This window comes from Hyaena hyaena, unplaced genomic scaffold, assembly GCF_003009895.1.
Source record: "Hyaena hyaena isolate Hyena2069 unplaced genomic scaffold, ASM300989v1 scaffold_896, whole genome shotgun sequence".
Classification (NCBI taxonomy): Eukaryota; Metazoa; Chordata; class Mammalia; order Carnivora; family Hyaenidae; genus Hyaena; species Hyaena hyaena.
The window spans coordinates 187,999-210,294 of record NW_024081528.1 but is presented as its reverse complement, the minus strand read 5'-3'; the positions used below and the strand labels follow the sequence as shown (position 1 = coordinate 210,294).

Sequence of the window (22,296 nt, the reverse complement as noted above, 5' to 3'; positions counted from 1 at the left end):
GCAACCAGGAGAATTCATTACTCTGTTTTTTCCTCATTTATGAATGGGGTGATCTGTTAACTCCCAAAGTACAGACCAGTCATCCTAGTGGAATTCCTTTTGTTTTTAAAATTTATTTATTTTCTAAATGTTTATTTAAGACATCTTAAATAATGTTTAAGAGAGAGCAGGGGAGGGGCAGAGAGAGAGGGAGGGCACAGAATCCCAAGCAGGCTCTGCACTGTCAGTGGGGATACCCATGGCTTTATGGAAGGATAGAAGCTGAACACACAAACCAGGAGATCATGACCTGAGCCTAAACCAAGAGTTGGATGCTTAAATGACTAACCCACCCAGGCGGCCCTGGCGGGATGGCTTTTAAATAAGCATCTCTGGGTTCACAAATTTGTAGAACCTGGTTTCTCTCCAAAAATCGTCTACCCCTCTGTAAATGCCCTGGACTCTGAGAAAGGTCAGATGGAAATCTCAGCAATAGAAAGGGTTCCATTATATCAGGAGAAAAGGAAAATAACCCAAGGAAAAACTGAGGAGCAGGTCCCATGATATTTATAGACAAAAGACTACCCATGTGATAAAAAATATTTAAGTGAAATGTGTAAATTTCAGGCTAAATTTATGGAGGGTCAAATGTGATTTTTTTTTTAAGGAAACGGGAAATTCAGCATGTTTAAAATTTAGCTCATCATGTTCCTCTCCCAACCTATTTCCCTTCTTTGTTTCCTGCCACGATGAATGACATCAGGGTCCATCCCATTCCCTAGCCTGAAACCACCCTTGTCTGCTTCTATGCCTCCCTATTATACCAGCATTCATGATCACCATATTCTGCAAAATTCTGCCTCCTACATATCTTTCAACTCCCTTGGCTCCATCATCACCTCCTTTTTCTGGGCTCTGTAATTACCTCTCCATCACCTGGCAGCTTTCACTCTGCTTTCTCTCAGATCCATCCTCCATCATGCAGCCATGGTGGTACTGCCCTGCCTTCAACACCTTTCAACAGCTCCCTGCAAGGCTGAGGATCAAGGGCGATGTCTTTAACATGGTTTACAATGCCCTTGGGTCATCTTGTGCCCACTTCTTTGCAGTCTAAATGAAGTCTTGCTAGGCCCATATGATTTGATTTAAAACAACTGGATCAAGAATAGAATCATAGCAGAAACAATAAACTGGTTCAAAATCCACCCTTGTCCCCATTTATGTCTCAGATCTTATTGATTCTGATGCACTAAGTATTTAGTAGCGCTTAAGTTTTTATCCATCTTTAAGACTTTTGGGCCATCTGTCAGACTTTTTCAAGTTCCTTCTTTTTATATCTATTTCATTGTTAGCTGATTTTGCTTGTTTGACATCTATTCCTAAAGTTTTGGGTTTGGAGGAAGTCTTGATGAGTGAGGTAAGTGTAAACCAACGGCCTGATGCCACTGGCCATTGTACTGCTCCCAGCCAGGAAGACAAGGACCTATTCCAGGAATGACGACTTCCCCCAGGGGCCAGGCCTCCATGAGCTCTGACAGGTGCGGAGATGGCAGGAGGAAGCACAATACCCCAGTGTCTCAATGCAATGAACAGCACCCCTGATTATTACCAGTGGTTGCAGAACCTTCTGTCATATCATAAGCTTCTGCAGATGGCATTTCACTAATCATCTCTACTTCCATGAATCATTTTTTTGTGCAAGAAAGAAGCCTCAGTTTCAGCTTGTGTACCTACAAAGAGTAGGGCACACTCCATGCAATAGCTTTAATCATGATAGGAAAGATGGATCACCTAGTGGCAAGGAAGTACAGTTTAACAGAAAAGAAAAATACCATACAGCTAATAGGGGTGCCTGGGTGGCTTAGTTGGTTAAGTGTCTGACTCTTGGTTTCAGCTCAGATCATGATCTCACAGTTCATGAGTTCGAGTCTTGCGTCAGGCTCTGCACTGACAGTGTAGAGGCTGCTTGGGATTTTCTCTTTCTCCCTCTCTCTTTGCCCCTCTGCTGCTCTCCCCCCATCTCTCAAAAGAAATAAGTTAGTTAAAAAAAATAACACAGCTAAATAGGCAAAGCAGGCATTGGTGGTTGCAACTAGATTTTTAAAAATAACTGAATGCTGGAAACTGACTAAAAATGCATTTTAAATAAATCCCATACAATTAAACCTGTATGAACTGGTGACTGGAAACATTCATTTCTGACTTGTTTTAACCAATATGCTATTTTGACCAGTTTTTTTCCCCACCAACTTATCTGAATGCACTGTCCCTCCTCACCCCTCCCTCACCTCTTCATGGTCCAGCCATGCAACTATTTCCCATGTCCCTCTTTTTTCTTGGACTTTGTACAACCCACTGTATAGAATGCTTGCTTCCCCTCTACTTGTCCCCTGGCTAACTCCCCCAAACTCTCCAGGTGAATGCTTGGACAGAAGTTTTTCAGTAAATTTCCCTGCCCTCCATCTGCTGCACAGAAGCTAGTATTTCACCTCACCTCCAGGCTTTTCAGACCCGACTCTGATTTCCCACTTCCCTTCTTTTCCCTCCCATCCTCTTTTCTTTTACTCTTTGTTGCCTTTTCTACTGGTTTATTTGGTTCATATTTCACTGTCTTCTACCGAAGGTAATGAGTTTCTACAATTTTCTTCTGAATCTTGCAGTTCATTAATTGAATTGATATACTGTCCATAACGTCTTTGAGATGCTATTTCCTGTCAGGATCCTGCAATGTTTTGTCATAAACACAATGCTGGTTTTTTCTTTTCACTCATATCCTAAATCAGGGTGAGACTGTTCTATAGTCAGTATCTGTCAACAGGGAAGATCTGTGGTTTGCCCTGAGCCGCACTCCCTCTGTGTCTGTACATCTGTGCAGAGTATATTTTTTCCTCAGAGTCAGGACTAATGGGTTACCTGGCTGCTCAGTTACTAGTTTCACTGCTCGATTGAGCTGAAATTTTCCTAACTTTGTGTATAATGAAGTAATACAGTAATTAAAAAACTAAAATTCTCCACATACACCTTTACTGAAGCTCCCTTGTGCTGTCAGTACCAATTTGCACACTGGGACGTAAACTTAAGACTGTACCATGCCATAGTCTTTGTCCTTCACCTCTCTCATGTTAAAGCTGGAAGCTATGCTGTCCTTATTTTTGTATATGTCTTTTTCTCCAGCTAGACCGTAAACTGCTTGAGGGCAAAGATGATCTTTGTTTTTGTGTCCTCCATACATAGCACAAGTTAAACATGTAAACAGATACTCCACAACATTTGCTAAAGTCAAGTAAATGGAGTGAATTCCAGTGAAGATTCATTATAGAAGTCAACAGTGGAAAGACATGCAATGTTCTGAAACCTTTTGAGAAGAACAAATAAGTTGTTCAGAGTCTCAGTCTTTTCTTTCATAATTTCCGGTTAAATCTAGTTCTTCACACAATATCTAACTCTTGAAATAGCTCCTAGACGGCACTGTAAGCTGCCTGGGCAGGATGATCAAGCCTGTTGGCCCACAGATATAGCCCTGACTAGGGAGTGGAAGCAGGTATCAGTTACTCACTACTCTGTTCTGGGATTCACTACTGTACATAAAAGTTGACAATTACATTTGAAAAAGAATTAACAACCCAAATGAAATACACGGTGTACCTGGATTTTTGAATTAACTGTCTGAGGCACTGCTTTAGGAGAAAATGTAAGGCAATTGAAAGAATTTCCAGGTTGTATTTCCTTAAGAAACTTTCTCTGGAAATACTCTTCTCTAGGATTTGTTACTCTTTTGGTGTAAACTTAAAAAGAATGTTTCTGCTAAAATCTATCAAAGGGTTTCAGCATAGAGCTTTTATAAAGGGACTGCGGGTATTTTAAAAATTACAAAGCCTCCCTTTTAGAAGTCATGAAATCAGTCTGGGAATGGTCACAGTCTACTTCAGGAACAAGGCAAGAGCCTTAAGGTCAGCATGCTGAAGTAGCTATTCACACGAAGAACTGAACAGAAGGTAGATTATCCAATCAAACACTGAGAAAATGGAAATACTTAATATCAGCAACTTAAAAAATGTTTCTATTTCCATTAAGGTCTGTAAATTAGAAGAATCTATTTACTTGGTTTTAAAGAACAGATTATTGGGGTGCCTGAGTGGCTCAGTCGGTTGAGAGTCCAACTTTGGCTCAGGTCATGATCTCACGGTTCATGGGTTTGAGATTCCCATCAGGCTCTATGCTGAATGCTTCCTCAGAGCCTGGAGCCTGTTTCGGATTCTGTGTCTCCTTCTCTCTCTGCCCCTCCCCCACTCACACTCTGTCTCACTGTCTCTCAAAAAGAAATAAATGTTAAAAAAAAAAAAAATAAAGAACAGATTATTATCCAGAAGAATTTAGCAGGATTTCTTCCTCCTCCTATGACAGACTAGCTTGTAGTTAGATCAAAGCTTCACAAGAACAGCTTGAAAACCTGGATTAAAATATAAAGATAAAAAAAATCTGTGTGAAGGTTTTTGGAGAGCTATGGAGGCAACCAGGGCTCAAGGGGCCAAGATCCAAGAGACAAAGGTATCACGAACTGAAGCTGAGATATTCTGAAAGCCACATTTCCCCTCTGATAAGAGGCTGAGAATCATGGCATAGGACCTGAACAGGCACCTCAAAAAAATGGATAATAAACATTTGAAAAGGCACTCAAGCCTTTGACAAGAGAAAATTTGAATTAAAACCTAGGCGATACCACTACACACCCACACAGAATAGCTAAAAAAATATTTTTTTTAACATGGCAACACCAAGGGCTGGCAAGGATCTGGAATAATGGTAATTCTCGTATAATACTAATGGAGGCAAATCATACAATCTCTTTGAAAACCTGCTTGGCAGTATCTCCTAAAGCTAAATATGTGTAGAACTTATGAGCTAGCAATTGTATGTATTATAAAGGAAAAAAGTCTACTTATGTTCAACAAAAAAGACAGGTACAAGAATGTTCTCAACAGCATTACTTGTTAAAGCCCCAAACTAGGAACAAATCAAACGTCCATCGGTAATACAACAGATAAGATTATTTTGGTACAACTGCATAATGGCATACCAAAAGGCAAAGAAAAAGAACAAACTATGTTCTGCTGTATGCAACACAAGGAATGAAGGTGAACACCAAAGAGTACTATGATATGATTATATTTTATACAAAGTTCAAAAGCAGGAAAAAGCACAGCCTGAGAGGTCAGAATCTTGATTATCCCTGTAATGGGGATCAATGGCTGGAAAGGGACATGAGTGAGTCTGTGGGTGTATCATTCATGCTCTATATCTTGATGTGGGTGGTCGCTCAATGGGAGGTGCACATTGTAAAAATTCATAGCATATAGTTATGTTTTGTGAACTGATTCATTAGATGTCATTGAAGCTGCAGATACCCACCAATACCCATTCTCCTTCCTCCTCTAGGTTAAATGATATTATAGCCATGTTACACAACGGCCTGGCACCATTTTTGTAGACTTGATGTAAAAGCTTCTTCATGGAGGAATTGTGCCAAGTGGCGACTCTGAATATAACTCCCAATTTTAGTTATGTGTATGGTTGTTCAGAGAGAGAGACTGTTTGTCAGCTTCTTGTGTAGCTCGATATCCTCTGTAGCAAAGTTCTGGCCAATGGGATAGAAGCAGAATTAAAAGTGCCATTTCCAGGTCCTTCCAGTAAGAAGTCTGGTTGTGCAGTTCCCTGGCTCTTCATTCCCTCTGTAAGGACTGGGAAATGGCCAGGTGGAAAGGCTGCCTTGGGCCCAGAGATAGAAGCCAGTGTTGAGGATGGCACAGCCTCTATTAGATCCACTCACCTATGTCTGTGCTGCTACATGAGAAAGAATAAAGTTTCTAGCTGGTTGGAACCACTGATCTGAGGAGTCTCTTTGCCACAGAAGCTGAGATGGTACCCTAACTAACATAGGCACTGAAGCATTCCACTGAAAGTAGTTACAGTTTGAAAACTTTGTATGGTTGATCCCTGAACAACTCAGGTTTGAACTGCACAGGTCCATCTATATGGACCAAAAAATATATATATATCATATATGTAATTAATATAATATAATATAGTATATTATAATATAATATAATATATATATAATATATATACACACATACAGTACAGCACTGTATTTTCTTTTCCTTATGATTTTTTTCTTTAATATTTTTCTATAGCTTACTTTACTGTCAGAAGACACTGAATAATACATCTAATATGCAAAATATGGGTTAACTGACTGTGTTATTGTTAAGGCTTCCCAGTCAACAGCAGGCTATTAGTAATTAAGTTTTTGGGGAGTGAAAAGTTATAAACAGATTTTCAGCTGCATAGGGGATCAGTGCCCCTAATCTCCCCCCACACTGTGTTATTCAAGTGTCAATTATACTTTTTATTGTTCAATATTTGTCAAAGACAATAGTATTTAATTGCTTTCTTGTCAGTGCACCACCACAAAACCTAGAGAAGACTCTAGAAAAAAGCACAGACAGAGGAAAGAGCATTTTCTCAAAAGAAAGCTGCTCTAGTGTCCTTCTATTTCTGCCTCTGGTGATATGGGACTTAATTTTTTTTTTTTAATCTGTAAAATATAAAGGTGTCTTGATGTCCCCAATGATCTTATGTGTCTAATGTTCTTTGACTTTCCAAAAAAGACCTAATGACCCTCATGTAATTACAGTTGGCTGGAGGCCACAGTGGGAAAAGACCTATATTTCTGTGGCATCCTTGTACACGACTTGAAGGAAGCGTTTTCATATATGGAGAACAATGCTTTTTAAAAAAATTTTTTTTGAGAGAGAGGCAGAAATAGAGCATGGGAGTATGAGAGAATCTTAAGCAGGACCCATACCCAGCACGGAGCCCAATGCAGGGTTCGCTATTATGACCTGAGCTGAAATCAAGAGTCGGATGCTTCACTGACTGAGCGACCCAGGTGCCCCAGAGAATAATGTTTTTTATTACATAGACTGTTTATGGAATTAAATCACAATAAATTGTACATTTTCCAGGTGCCCTCTTTAGTAATCCCAGTATCAGTAAGCACCAAATATTAGCAACAACAAAAAAGAGTCTTTAAAACATGAAGCATTCATGACCTTAGTGCATCAAGGTGTATTAAATTAATACAGCCAAACAGAAGAACAGAAGAAGAGGATTAGTCAACAGACAGATATGCTTTGGATGCTGGATCCAAAAACCAAAATGGCTTCTTTTCTTTCTGAATCCTTCAAGGGCCTATTATAGTTTACATATGACCGAAGAGTTAAGTTTTTACTAAGTTTAAAATTTTTTTTAAATGTTTATTTATTTTTATGGGGGGGAGGGGCAGACAGAGAGGGAGACAGAGGATCCAAAGAGGACTCTGCATGAACAGCAGAGAGCCCAATGCTGGGACTGAACTCATGAACCATGAGATTATGACCTGAGTGGAAGTCAGACGCTCAACCGACTGAGCCACCCAGACATCCTTTTAATTTTATTTTAGGGTTTATTTATTTTTGAGAGAGAAGAAAGGTGGAGAGGAAGAGAAAGGGAGGGAGGGAGGGAGACAGAGCACGAATTGGGGAGAGGCAGAGAGAGAGGGAGACACAGAATCCAAAGCAGGCTCCAGGCTCTGAGCTGTCAGCACAGGGCCTGATGCAGGGCTTTAATCTATAAACTGTGAGATCACAACCTGAGCCAAAGTCATATGCTTAACTGACTGCACCACTCAGGTGCCCCTAGTTTGTGTGTGTGTGTTTTAAAGGAATATATTTGCAATATTTTGTAAGACAATGAATGATGTTTGTTAGTACATAGGTGACATTAAAAAAAATCTTCCATACTTTATATGTCTTAACTATATACAAGTTATCTTACCTGGGGGTTTTTAAATACAGCATATTTTTCCTCTTTCTCCAAAAACAGCACTTTATTTTCTGTGTCTCTTGTCCAGTCTGATAAGACTTCAACAACATTTTCATGGTCTTCAAAAATCCTTTCTGATGAAACAAGAAAAATCATTCTTTCTGACTCAAGACATTAGGGTTTCCAACAGAGAAATAAGCTAGTATTGAGTTAAACACATTGCTTCATTCTTCTCATTCGTTTTTAGAAATGCCTAGTTCTTCCATGATGTCACACTGTAACACTCCCATTATTCTTCTTCTTCAGTGTCGGGTCTTCAACTTATTTTCCATAAAAAAACAGGGCAGATGACCATATAATATCGTGGTATTGGCCAGCCACTGCACTTTTTTCTTATCTGTATTTTTATTCTTTACTTTAAACAGTCTCAGATGGAGGTACACATTCTATCTATAAGGACCATCATGAAGCAATAATTGGTTAAACAACTCTGAAGGAGGCTATGAGACATGTGATTTGTTCTCTAAAATATCACCCTCTAAGACACTAGCAACATCATATGCATATCTGAGCCAAACCTAAACATACAGGAAGGCTTTCATTTCTCCATTTGACTCAGAGAGCTGCAAAATACCTCAAGAGATTCTTTCCGTGTTCACCATTTTCTTCATTAAAAAAATTCACTAAAAGCTTCAAAAAAGGCACCAAGCTCCCCTGAGAGAGACGACTGTTCTGAGTGATTTTAACAATGAGAAGTAACAAGAATATTTCTTTAATTGCTTTTTCACTTTTTTTCCCCTCCAGTTCTACCAACTGTCCTTTGCTCTTTGAAGCCGAGCCTCTTCAACTAGAAAAAGTGTGAGTGGGGACGGTGGAAGGAGAAATGAACACTGATGTACAGCAGAGTTACACTACAATTTCAAGATACAAACTCTAAAGAGACATTAAATGACAGATACTCAGGCCCCCCCACAATCTGTTCACTTCACTAAGTATGCAGTAGGAGGTACCATCCTATCACTTTCTTTTCCTTATGCAACCACCACAGCAGTGGCAATAATAGTGTCTATATCCCTCAAGGTCTGGCCACTCGCTACAATCTGAGGTTCTTCCACAAAGGAATGAAGAGGCAAGCACTGAATCTGCCATAAGGGGAGTGATTTATGGGAAATCTTGATAGTCTTGAACCAAATTCTTCTTAGTAAGAGACCAAAACCCCCAATAAAGCAAACCCACAGGGTTTTTGGAGCACAGTCTAATTCTGGGATGGGACTTACCAATTTGCAGTTCTGGGTATATTTCATACAGACACCAGTCTACATTGCAGTCACAATGGGTTTTCTCAAAAAGGTTGTCAAGAACATCTCGGGCTGACTGCCGCTCATCCACCATCAGCGACTTGGTGCTGTTATCATTCATGTGCACCTTGACAACAAGCTGAGGATAAAGCCACAGGGCAGCCAGTAAATTTCAGCAACTGGAGAAGGCCATGAAGTTTAAGGTTTCAAAGTTGTTACTATTTCTGTGAATTTAAGTGAAAATGTGTCCTGCAAAGTCACTTGATATGAACTCACTCATATACAGAGTACTGCTTAAGGTGCTAAGAATATGGAGGTGGAAAAACTTATTCACAAAAAAACAAAAACCCAAAACACAACACATCAAACAAACAAAAAAAAACACAAACTAAAAAAACACATAATAAACAAAGTCCTTGTCCAGCCTTCAGAGACCCCGCATTCTGGTGAAGTGGACAGAAAACAAACAGAATCAAAGAAGTGCTGACTTCCTGCTCTCCTGCTATCTTTCTATACTTGTTGAGGTCCATCCTGGAGCCCAGAAACATTTCTTGTTTGAAAGTTTATCTATAATAAATTCTCTTTTGCTTAGCTGGAGTTGAGTCTTATTTCATGCAAACAAAGAGTTCTAAAATACAGGAAAGATCAAGTTGGTTTAACTACAATTCTTTTGAAGGTTAGGAGCATACAGTGACACAACACCACTGAGGGGCCTTATGGGAGCGTTACAGGCTGTGTCACAGCGGAACATCTTTGACATTACAGGTAGATTAAACAAAATGAATTATGGAGGCATGCAGGCAAATTAATGATCACATTTACTTTTCATTCCAGTTTTTAAAAATTCCACTGCACTGAGTTCACAGTGAAATTGACAGTTATCCCATTCCAAATCTGGAGGGTTTGTTGGGAGCAGAATTTCCTCATCTTCAATAAGGGCATAGGCTTTCACTGTTTTTTCCCAGGCAACTTGTCAGTTATGAAATCTTCTGAACCCCCCATCCCAAAGAGAGACCATGATTCTGATGTAATATAACAGAATTCATTCATAAAGTAATTATGATGGTATAGCCAGTCTTCAAAAGGAACAGTGGAAATGTGCCCACTGAGCCCCAATTTTTCTACACACATATGTTTAGGGAAGATTTCCTACAACTCCTTAGGGAAAGACCTGTGTTCTTATTGAGTACCTTACTGAGATCACTAATCCTATGAAGTTACATGGGACTTAGCTTTAGTGAGAGCCAATCAAGTTGGAGTCTGTTTCTGACTGCAATGCCAAAAGATGTTGTTACCTTTTCCTTTCCAGACAACACTGCCCTGACTGACCATCAGCCTGCAGTGTCTGCAACTATACACAATATACAGAGAATTCCTGGAAACATCGCTAATCAGAACCGCCTGATACCACTCTTGCTTAAATTTCTATTCTAACTTGAAAAGAGCTGTGTGAAACAGATAAAGACAAATATTGCCTATTCTGTATGTCTAGGGTTGGTACCGGTTATTTACAAATGAGACCTATCACTATTAAAAAAGCAAAGGACTGGAGAAACGTTACAGTCAGTAACGCTTCTTCCTCCCCAACAGTTTGGGTTGGGTTCTGAGCCCTTGAGAAACTGCCTCTCCTGTCCTATTTCCACCTAATCTGATCTCAAAAACATTCTACAGGGAACAGGATGAAGAGTTTCTATAGACAGTTATGCAGTTACTGATAGCAACCCAGGGTCTGGGTGGAGACAGAAATCTGGGTGAGGGGCCGGTAGGGATACGCTTTCTCTTCTCCACAGCTGCACACTGAGAATCAAAACGCAGACATCAGGGGGCACCTGGGTGGCTCAGTCAGTGAAGTATCCGACTTTCGTTCAGGTCATGATCTCACGATGCAGGAGTTCCAGCTCCGTGCCAGGTTCTGTGCTGAAAGCTCAGCTGACAACTCTGTGCTGAAGCCTGCTTCGGACTCTGTGTCTCCCTCACTCTCTGCCCCTTCCCCACACGCACTCTGTCTCTGTCTCTGTCTCTCTCTCAAAAAAAAAAAAAAAAATTAAGAAAACATAGACATCAGGGCAGCAAATGTGCATATCCTCTCCACAGGATTTATTCAAATTAGTCCTTTATTCCAGGCTTGTCTGCAGAATACTTTTTTCTCCCTTAAAAACCTATAAAACCTGTAGCCCAGAAACCTCTTGTTAGAGAGTTGCTTTTTTCCCATATGTTTGTCTTTGATGTATTTAAAATGATAGGCCCAAGTTCCACAAAGTCAAAGATACATTCATCTGACCTGAGGAATGAAGCATGGAGGGTTATATGGAAAAACAAAATCCTTAAATAGTGGGCTTTATTATGATCTATTCTCTATGGAAGGCCTACCCATTTAATAGTGGGTATTATTAGTATTTTCTGTAAATATTTTTAAAGTTTATTTATTTTTGAGAAAGAGATAGTGAGTGTACACAAGTTGGGGCGGGGCAGAGAGGGAAAGAGAGAATCTTAAGCAGGCTTGGCACTGTCAGCACAGAGCCTGATGTGGGGCTTGAACTCACTAACCATGAGATCATGATCTGAGCTGAAATTAAGAGTCGGATGCTTAACTGATGGAGCTACCCAGACTCCCCTCTGCTGAGAATTACTGACGTGGAGTAGCTATATGTCCTACAAAACATGGCCAAAGTTAGGATTTAGAAGTCTTAATCTCCTGAAGGAAAAATTAATGTTTGACCACATTTCATTTTTGCTTAGGTATTTTTGAGAAGAGAAAACATGTTCATGTTTTGTTTTGTTTTTAGATAGAGGAAAAAAACCTAAGCCACATAATTTCACGGTGATGAAGCTTTGTTGTATTATTTTTTTTGGCAGAAATTGCAAACAAAATTTAATCCACATGTAGTTATGAATGTCTAGAATTACAGAACTTGGAAAATAAAAGAGAAAGCAAGAGAAGGCTGGCAACTTTCAGCAAGAAGAAATTATATTTACTATTCTTCATAGCTTCTGTCACATTTACAAGCTGAAGAGTAGCTACACTAACATGTAATGATGCTAGATCCCTGTTATGTGATTTAGCAACTGGAGCGCTTTTCGCATCTCCACTGTTTGATACAGGATATAATGATTCAAGGATGAAAAAAACCTCCCCTTTCTAATCTGTTACATATGAACTTTATGGTTTTTATCATTTCTTCTTTTCCTTTTGCAATTTGTTAAATAAAAGACTATTCTAGGCCTAAATCATTTCTGATATACATTTCTTTGCTTCCATGATAAAATTGACACATGGAATTGCTCTCCTGTGTCATGGAGCTTTAAAGCAAATGAACAAACACATGAAACTAATCAGTGAGTCTGATCCCACTTCCAGTTCCAAAAGTTTTGTAACATAAGCATGTTATGTGTTATGTTATGTTATGTATGTGTATACAGCATTCACAATCCAAAATGATGTCAATACCTTATGGAGTACTTGAGGGTAGAGTACTTCAAACAGATTCCATTTCCATGTTGTAGACTATGTATGAGCACATCTTAGTTATGTTAGTAATGTACAGCATGTCTCTGTTATTTTCTTAATGTTCTGTGCTCACAGCCTTCTGTGTTAAGGAAACATTTGGACCATGTGAAATCACACCAAATGTACAACTTGGCTTCTTAATTTTCTTCCCTTTCCCACTGATCAGAGTGGCTTCTGTTTGACAATCTTCATTGAATCAAGACAGGTTGGGCGTTGTGTTTACTGTTACAATTCACCTCACCTAAATAATAGTTGAAGTTCTCTGGCTTTCTGATACACTGCAGGAAACAGCTGCTATCTCCTACCTGTCTCTTAACTTCCAGTCGAAGCAAATCGACTGAACAAGCTAGCTGTCCTACCTTTTTATCTAACAATTGACTTCTCTTTTCACTTCCCCTCTGAAAATACAGCCAATGTGCTCCCCTCCCCCCCGTTTTATAAACAATCCAGTGTTTTAAAATAGTTTAAGTAATTGTGAATTTTCTTTGTACTCATTTCCTTCTGTGTTTTCTTTTTCTTTTTTTTTCACCTACAGGTAAAGTCACTGACCCAGTGTGGCCCACGTTTATGTACAGTGAGGCACAGTGCTAGTGTGAGCTGTAGAACAGGCTACCCTGCTTGCCATTCTTTCCCCACAATCCATTTCCACTTCAATCCATGAAGCAGCCAGGATGATCTTTGAAAACCAGATATATCCCCAGTTAAAAACCCTCAAATGGCTTCCCAATGCACTTATAATATATTCCAGACTCTTCCTTGGGTCTGTGTGGCTGTGTGGTCTGGCCTGCCTCTCTGACCTCAACTCCTCCTCCACTTTCCCTCCTACTCAATGGCTCTTTGAGCAATGGCCACCCAGCCTGCCCGGGACACTCCCCTATCATGTGCAGGGGGGCTGGCCTCTTCTTGCTGCCCAGGTCTTTGCTTAAGCACCGCCTCCTCAGAGAGGCCTCCCCCATTACTACGTCCACCTCGGAGTGGCTCAGGCACTCTCCATCACTTCTTTCTGCTTTACTTTCTTCCTAGCACTTCCTGCCCCTCTAGAATTTAACTCTACACAGAAAGAGACATTGCCTCGGCTGGTGTATATCTATAAATCCAGCACCTGTTCTATGAGATGGGGATGCATCTGTGAAGAAAACACAGAAATCCCTGGAGGAACTTCTGTGGGGGTGAGGAGGAAATGTAGGAGAGGTAAAGTAGATAGTATGTTGGATGGCGATGAGCACAGAGGAGAAAGAAAGTAGGGAAAGGTTGGGATTATTGGAGAGTGTGTGAGTGCAATGTCAGATCAGAAGGCCTCGCTGTGCAGATGACCAGACCTAGGGGAGGAAAAGAGAAAAACCCACCAGTATCTGGGGAAGAGTTTTTGAGGCAGGACACTGTAAAGTGCAAAGGTCCTGAGGCCAGAGCATTCCTGGAGTGTCTGAAGAGCAGTGGTGAGACCAGGTAGCAAGAATGGGGTAGGTAGTGGGGGATAGTGGTCAGCCAGACCATCTAGGGGCTTTAAACTGCTGTGAGGATTGGGCTTTTCTGTGTGAGATGGGGTACCACTGGAGGCTTTAGCATGGGAGGGGCGAGAAGACAGGATGGGAACTGTAGCACATAAGAGGCTGGTCTTAGAAACATGACTGCTCATCCACAGTTACAGGAAAGACTATGGGCTACATGTCATAGGTGCTGGCAGGCAGGAAGGTAAGTATGTCAGGAGCCTCTGGAACCTTCCTTCTGAGTCCCGCTATTTTCTCAGTGCAATAGGCAGCAACATCATTAGCTGAGAGAATGTGGATGTGGAAAGAGAGAACAGGTAGAAATCGTCTCCTAGGTTGGCAGGAGAGCGCTTGCATTGTTGGGAAGCCTCGGCACTGCTGAGGGCCAGATTGACTAGGAGGAGGGCTGGATTTAGCCAGGGCTTAATGAGGCAAGTATAAGGGTACAGAAGGGCCAGGCAGCTGAGGATGCATGATTCCAATAACTGACCACAGGATTTAATCACATGTAGAGAACAGGGAAGAATGATGGTAAAGAAGCTCATGCATGTTTAGAATGAATGAAATCAACCAGATTCATCTGGGAAGACTCTCATAGATGAATCTCGAACGTCTGGACCCAGGGATGGATAGTCAAGGACTATTTACTGAATATCATTCAACATGTATTGAACACCATTCAAGGAACCCTGAGAAGTACTGCAGGAATGTAAGGTCTTATGCTCTGTGAAAAGAACAGTTTATCCAGCTAGAAGTAAAAAGTTCTTAAGTGGTCTCAGACATGGTATCTGCTTCAGGAAGTGAAATAAGACTGTTTCATCTTTCTCCTAAGTTACCAAACCAACTATTATTAACCCTTAACTATTATTAGGTATGCGCTTCTACTGAGGTTAAATACATGTGTTTCTGTTATAATGTAATAATATATGTGTTCCTAGAAAGCCTATGGTCTGCAGAAGACACACAATGAAACTGCAGGTATTGGGAGAATAGGATTAGACAGACCACTCAAAATATATGCAACTTTGAACCCAGAGCACTAGTCAAAACATTTGGGATCTCGGGAAATAATCAGGACATCTAGGGCTGGCAATGGGGCTAGAGGCTGCCTCAGGGGTTATGAAAAATGTACAAAAGCAACTGTGGAAATGCTAAGGCAAGGCCAATGGAAGCGGAGCTCTGACCCAGTTAAGTGGGCCCAGAAGGTGGCGCCACTTGCTGTTACATGAGCTCTGAGCAGAATCCAGGAAGGGGCTTCCAGGGGAAAGAGCCCTGGGGGTAGAAACTTGGAAACGTCCAGATTTATATTAAATAGATCTCTATTTATCAATCACAAATGAGCTAACTAGTGTTACAGGAAGAATAACTATGTAATTATCTGTCCTAAAATTAAAAAAAAAATTATGCCTATTTGGAAAACACCACTAGAAATTTTAATTTTTTTTTTCATTAAGCATAAAAGTATGTCATTAACTTAATGGCCCCATGCAAAAGCGATTCAGTTTACCTTCTTGACCTTGGCTTCCTTCAGTTTTTCCAATGCTAGCTTAATTTTATCCGCTTTGGCTTGGGCTGCTTCTTCTTCCTGTAAAACACCAAGATATTCAACACCATCCACTAGAAAACAGCAGGGAGAAAGCACCTGGGCCATGGCTAATGTCTGAGCTACATTGTATTGACAAAAGGCTGTGTTAGGAGGCACCAAATTTCACGTTTGATTTTCAGAATTTAAATGACCACAACAAAAATCTTCCACCCAAAGACGTAGAAAGCAGTCACTCTTTGTATGTTAGAAATAGTACCTTCAAAGATAAAATGATGACTCTGAAAGAGCTTCACATATTTAGTCCACAGAAATCTCTGAGTGGCTCAAAACTGGGGTTTAACCTGAGGAATCTACAGGTGGATTTCAAGGATGTGAGCACTCTCTGAGATTATGTATATTCTTCTGGATCAGCATACATATTCTGGGGGGGGTCTTAATTTTTATTTGATTCTTCAAGGGGTCCTTTGCTTTCCAAAAGCTAAGACTCAAACTCAAACCTAAACTTACAATTCACCAAGAAAACACTGACAAACATAGATGAGCAGGCAAAAAAGGGAGTGAAGTATTTTATGAGCCTGAAGCTCCTTGATTTATTTATTATTATTATTTATTTTAGAGAGAGAGAGAGAGAGAGAGAGAGAGCGCACATGAGTGGGGAAGAGGGACAGAAGGAGAAAGAGATAGATTCTTAAGCAGACTCTATATTCAATGCACAGCCCAATGCGGGGCTCAATGCAGGTCTCAATTGTATAACCCTGGGATAATGACCTGAACTGAATTAAGAACTGGATGCTCAACGGACTAAGCCACCAAGGCACCCCTAAAGCGCTTTGATTTTTGTAAGTAAATGTTCCATCCAACCCTACCCAATGTGACATTACAAAGGGTTCATATATATATATTTGCCCTACCGAAGAGGCAGCCAAATTCAACAAAATTCCATTGAATTCAATTCAGAAGCATGTAAGGAATGTTTTCAATTTTTTACATACTGGGCTAGCACCAGAGACACAGATATGATATAAAATCTACTGCACAGGTCATGCCAACTTAATAAAACATTACCCTAAAAGGTTGAGTGCTATCAGGGAGTGTTGCATACAAATACAAATTTAAGCCGAGTTGTAATAGTTCCTGAATGAGACCCCGATATGTTCTTTATACACACCAAGGTGTCTCTTTATGGAGAACTCTAACTTTACAATGAACGTACTCAGTATCCGCGTTTCAGTATCTCAGAAATTCAGATACTTATGAATGTAATGTCATTTTGAAGAAAGTCAAAGACCATGGGTAGCCAAGGTCAAGAGTCTTGCCATCTCTGCCCCACACACTTACCTGAGAGAGAGGTTCGGGAGGCGGCGGTGGCAGTGGAAGGTCTAACATGGGATCAGCTGGCGGAGGTGGTAAATCATCCTCATATTGGCTAACACTAGTTACAGCTACATTTGCTCTGTAATCAAGGGCGGCTGCCCCGCTGAAATCTGGTATGTCCAGCGGTGCTGGATGATGTTGATTCTGAGAGGGCTCTTTCTGTGCCTGGATTGTCCTCTGCTCCGCCTCACTTATGTCTGCTACCAGATCTGCCATGAGAGCATCTAAATCTTGGTCTTCCAGTGCATTTAAGGACTCTGATAGAAAAAAATCATCACATTAATGATCAAAGTAACAATTTGTACCTGGAAAAACAGAAAGAAGGTCATTTTTAAGAGTGATATTTGCGTACGGGTTGTCAGGGGCAGGGGTGTGGGGGAAACAGGGAGAGGCTGGCGAAAGAGCACAAACTTTCAGTTATAAAGATGAATAAGGTCTCAGGAACCAATGTATAACATGGTGACCACAGTTGATAATACTGTTATATAACTGAAATTTGCTGAGAGAGTAGAATTTAAATATTCTCAACAACAATATCAAAGAGGGTAAATAAATACATGAGGTGATGGATGTGTTATTTTTTTAATGTTTATTCATTTTTGAGAGAGAAGAGTATGGGGGGGCGGGAGGAGCAAAGAGGCAGGCTCAAGGCTCTGAGCTGTCAGCACAGAGCCCAATGTGGGGCTCAAACTCAAACTCAAACAAGATCATGACCTGAGCCAAAGTCAGACACTTAACGGACTGAGCCACCCAGGTGCCCCGATGGGTATGTTAGTTTACTCTATGGAGGAAATCCTTTTACAATGGATACATATATCGACTCATCACATTTTAGACTTTAAATGTCTTGCAATTTTGTCAATTATACCTCAACAAAGCCGAATTTCTCCTCCACCTCCTACCCCCATAAAAGGAGAAAAGTTTATTTTCTACCCTCACAGATTAGCTATAAAGTCTGATCCACACACATGATCAGTTGCCTAAGTAGGAATTCTTATATATTCTGGTGTAAGATGTGAGAGTTTTAGAAAAGGAGGGGAGGTGAGATGTTGGAAACAGATGGAAGGGGAGTTTTCCCCAGGCTTTAGGAGCAGTCAGAGTACCAATGATAAATATATTTGGAAGAAAGTATGTTTCAACCAATCAGGGTTTAGTATGCTTTGAGACATGTGGAAAAGATAGAGCTTCTGGTAGGCACACCATCCAACTACAGAAACTCTCACATTCAAAGAAAGAGTGATTAATGATTATCAGCAGAAGGTTAGAAGTAAAAAATAATTTTTAAGAACTGGGGTTAAGTGCTAAAGCCTTCATAAGGTGGTGAGCTGAGAGTTAACTTTTAGAAGAGGACAGATACGGATTTTCAGAGTGAGGGTGAGGAAGGACAGTTCTCAATGGAATTTCTTCCATGTGTGATGGGTGATCAGACACGTGATCCTGAAAGCAGACAGACTACAGGGCCTATGGGGGAGTGGTGTCAGTGAGCAATGTTAGAGGAGTGCTTCGCTGAGCAGGCACTCACTGGATGGCAAATGTAATGAGCACAGGATGTGCAGTATGGAAGCCATCCATGAGGAAGAGTCACCTGCTATGTGCAGGATGAACTGGAACGAGGAAATGCAGCTTACTCAGCAACAACCATGAAGCTCTGTGAAATAATTTATTGCCAAACGCCATCAAAGTAAACACCATGTAGCATATTATACTAATGCTAATAGGTCTAGTGTATAGAACTTGGACTCAAGTGTGGATCTCCTAACTGTTTAAAAAGGATTTATTTTCTGCTAAGCCATTTTTGCACGTAACTTCTTCATAAAATTAAGTTAAATTACTTTTAAAAATTTCAAAGAAAATATATGTAGAACAAATGAAGTATATTCATAATTTCCTAATATCAGCAATAGCATTGTGACAGTTGCCATATTAGCAAATGATTTTAATCATTTATAAAAATTTTAGGGACAGAGTTCCCGTAACAGTTCTCATGTTAACAATGTCTAAAGAAAATCATAATCTTAACTATATCAGTACAGAAGTGAGCAACACAGAATTGAGGAATAAGACATAAATGGGTTCTGTTAGGAAGTGTATCACTAACGCTTTGAATGACTTTGGGCAAAATATTTTTAACTCATTTTATCAATGTTTTAAGTGAAGACAGTAAAAAGCCTATTTCTTTTCTAATTACCAACACATTTAATTTTCAGTACACATCAGTAGTTTTTAATGGTTTTGTCCTATACTCAACTTGTGCCACATGTATATGTCTTATCTTCTTAATGACATGTTTCTTGTTACTATGCCTAAACATTACTATGTTATCCCTGGGTTTCTTTGTTTCTATCATTTTCAGTAATTTTTGGATACTAGGTATTGAGTGTTTAGAAAGCACTAGTTGAGTTGACTATAACTGCAGTATTGATTAATTCTTAATTTTAACCAAATTGATTAAAGCACTCAGCCACAGTGAGTGTGATGAGGCAAATCTGCATTGTTCATATGTGCAAATATATGTTTTTTATTAATGTCACACAATTTACCAAGGTATACTGCTTCTTCTAAAATGTCATGAAAGTTACCATCATTCAATCTTAACCTGGAAATGATGCCAGGAATAGTAAATTTATACGGCAAACAGAAAAGAAGGTAGTAAAATAAGTCAGAAAAGATGTATTATATAATTTATCCAGATATAGGCATTGGAACTTAAAGGTTTATAAAAACAATCATTGGAAATAACAGAAACAAAGAAACCCCGTGAGTAACAGGAAAAAAAAAAAATCTTGGAATTCTGGATCTCTGTAATTGGGCTTCTCAATTACTTTGTTTTTCATTTTTTTAGTGCATACTGCACGTCTTTGGAAAATCTTTTTCAAGAGTTGCAATGAATTCTCATCAACTTGGAAGCAATTACTTCAAGATTTGCTGCAATTTGAATAACACAAAGGCTAAAGATTGTCTTTGCACTCAATAAAAAGAGAGATTTTTGTTAATAAAATAATGTGACGATCTCAGGGAAGATAAAAAAATGTCAGAGCAAATATATATTAATTATATACCAATCAAAATTATTTTGAAGCACCCATACATATATTATCAATCATTCTGAAATGGATAGTTCATTATTATCTTTGATGGGACATTTCCTTATTAATATTTTCTTATACTATTGTATCTTATTACTCTCAGGGCTTAGTAGTAAGAAGAAACTCCCTTTACTTAAAAAAATAGCTTTGATACTTTACATAAATGCAGGATAATATTCCCTTTCATTGTAGGCAAAAATACCTTCTTGCACCCCAATTTAATCCAAGCACCATAAAATACAGTCTGACATCCAAGAGATCAAAATGTCCAAGTTCCTTCCATTTTTGGTTTCAAATCATAATTCTGTACAGATTTTAGTCATCATTATGATTTCAAATTACTTAAGAAAAGAAATTATTTTGCTTACCATTTAAATCCTTAAAACCCACACTGTAGTTGAATTCAGCTCTTGGCGGTTTGGGTTCAGGAGGAGGAAGAGTGTCAACTCCTAAACTCTGTGAAAATAGATCCCCGTCCCCAAAGTTATTCACCACCTTCGTAGTATATTTTAATCACTAAGTCAAAAATCATTTATTGCTCACACATTTTCTTTCTAAACATGTTCTTTAAAAACTGTATTCTTGCATGAAAAATGCTTTATATGATTTTTTACTCCTACAGAAAATTACAACATCAAAATTGTTCTACAAGGTATACCTTGAAACAGAGCAGGTCAATGAAGAATGATGAGTATGAGATAGTTAACTTCTAGAAATAACAGAAAAAATCTGTAATGGTGCATTTGTGACACATACTGTATGTAATTCTGTAAGGACTTAAGTAATGACATCAAAGAAAAGGAATGTCTAGTCACTTGGAAGATAAAAGTTGTTTCAGGATGAATCTTCCGTTTAAATAGTAAAAATTATGCTTTTTCTTTCAAAAAATTTTTAAATGTTTTTATTTATTTTTAAGAGAAAGAGAGAGCACGAGCTAGGGAGGGGGAGAGAAAGGGAAACAGAATCTGAAGCAGGCTCCAGGCTCTAAGCTGTCAGCACAGAACCCAATACAGGGTTCGAACTTGTGAACCTCGAGATCATGGCCTGGGTTGAAGTTGGACACTCAACCAACTGAACCACCCAGGTGCCCCTATGCTTTTTCTTATGTAATAAAACTCTTGTTAAAAAAAAATTAAGACTAGGGCACCTGGGTGGCTCAGTCAGTTGGGCATCTGACTTTGTTTCAGGTCATGATCTCACGGTTCGTGGGTTTGAGCCTTGCATGGGGCTCTGTGCTGACGGCTGGCTCTGAGCCTGCAGCCTGCTTTGGATTCTGTATCTCCCTCACTCTCTCTCTGACCCTCCCCTGCTCACACGGTCTCTCTCTCTCTCTCAGAAATAAATTTAAAAAAATTAAGACAGAATAAGTTATCAATTTTGTAAATAACAGCTTTGGATTGAAAAGGTGACATCCTCCATGAAAGCTGTATTACATATACAATCTAAATTTCCAAAAATGTTTTTATGTCTATAGTTTGAGAGGTGATTTCCCCCATTCCGAACATGAACATGTTCATGATAGTGAGTGCATCCTTTGCTGTTAATTGGATTTGGTAATTAATATCCTTGTTCATGTCTTAAATGTCTGAAGGAAACAAATCTTTATATGTTTGAGATGTTCAATTATAAGTAGAAACAAAAAGGACCACTAATTAAGAAGTTAAAAAAAGTAATCCTAGCAAGTTTGTATTAAGGATAAAATGTAAGTAAAGTGACTGCAGCCCCAGAATTCATTCTGAAAAACAGAATAAGCAAAACCATGGAGAAGAGAGGAAGTTGATGGATGAACAATGGGGCAAATACTGGAACAAAGGAAAATGCAAAGAACTTCATCAATGAATCCCTTCACTGTGACTAAGAAGTCTAACATCACAATTAGGGTAGCCAATTAATCTTTGCTCAGGATATAATTTAGTATGCTATTCAAAGAAATTAGAAGTGGTTCTCTAACAGAATATTAATATATACATGTGTGATAAAACAAGCTTCCAGTTAGAAGGAAAAGAAGACAAGAAACTGATTTCCAGAAGGAGCTCCCTTTATCCTAGGAAAGTCACTCAAAGCCCAATATGAAGTAAATATGTTCTCTATGTGTCTGGTGAATGATTTAGGTGGTATACAAAATCACAATGAAAATTAAAACTTAAATTACTGT

At 39.3% G+C, this 22,296-nt stretch overlaps 1 protein-coding gene across 1 annotated transcript in view; it reads right to left on the bottom strand.

The window, feature by feature from the left end:
- LOC120222614 (amyloid beta precursor protein binding family B member 1 interacting protein) overlaps positions 1-22,296 on the bottom strand; it is a 105,039-nt gene that overhangs the window by 41,580 nt on the left and 41,163 nt on the right. The window contains exons 3-7 of the mRNA XM_039220500.1: positions 20,510-20,597; positions 17,020-17,312; positions 15,643-15,720; positions 9,120-9,279; positions 7,855-7,976 (exon numbers count right to left, since the gene is read on the bottom strand). Of these exons, the coding sequence (XP_039076431.1) occupies positions 7,855-7,976; positions 9,120-9,279; positions 15,643-15,720; positions 17,020-17,312; positions 20,510-20,597 (741 nt within the window). The remainder of the gene's footprint in view (positions 1-7,854; positions 7,977-9,119; positions 9,280-15,642; positions 15,721-17,019; positions 17,313-20,509; positions 20,598-22,296) is intronic.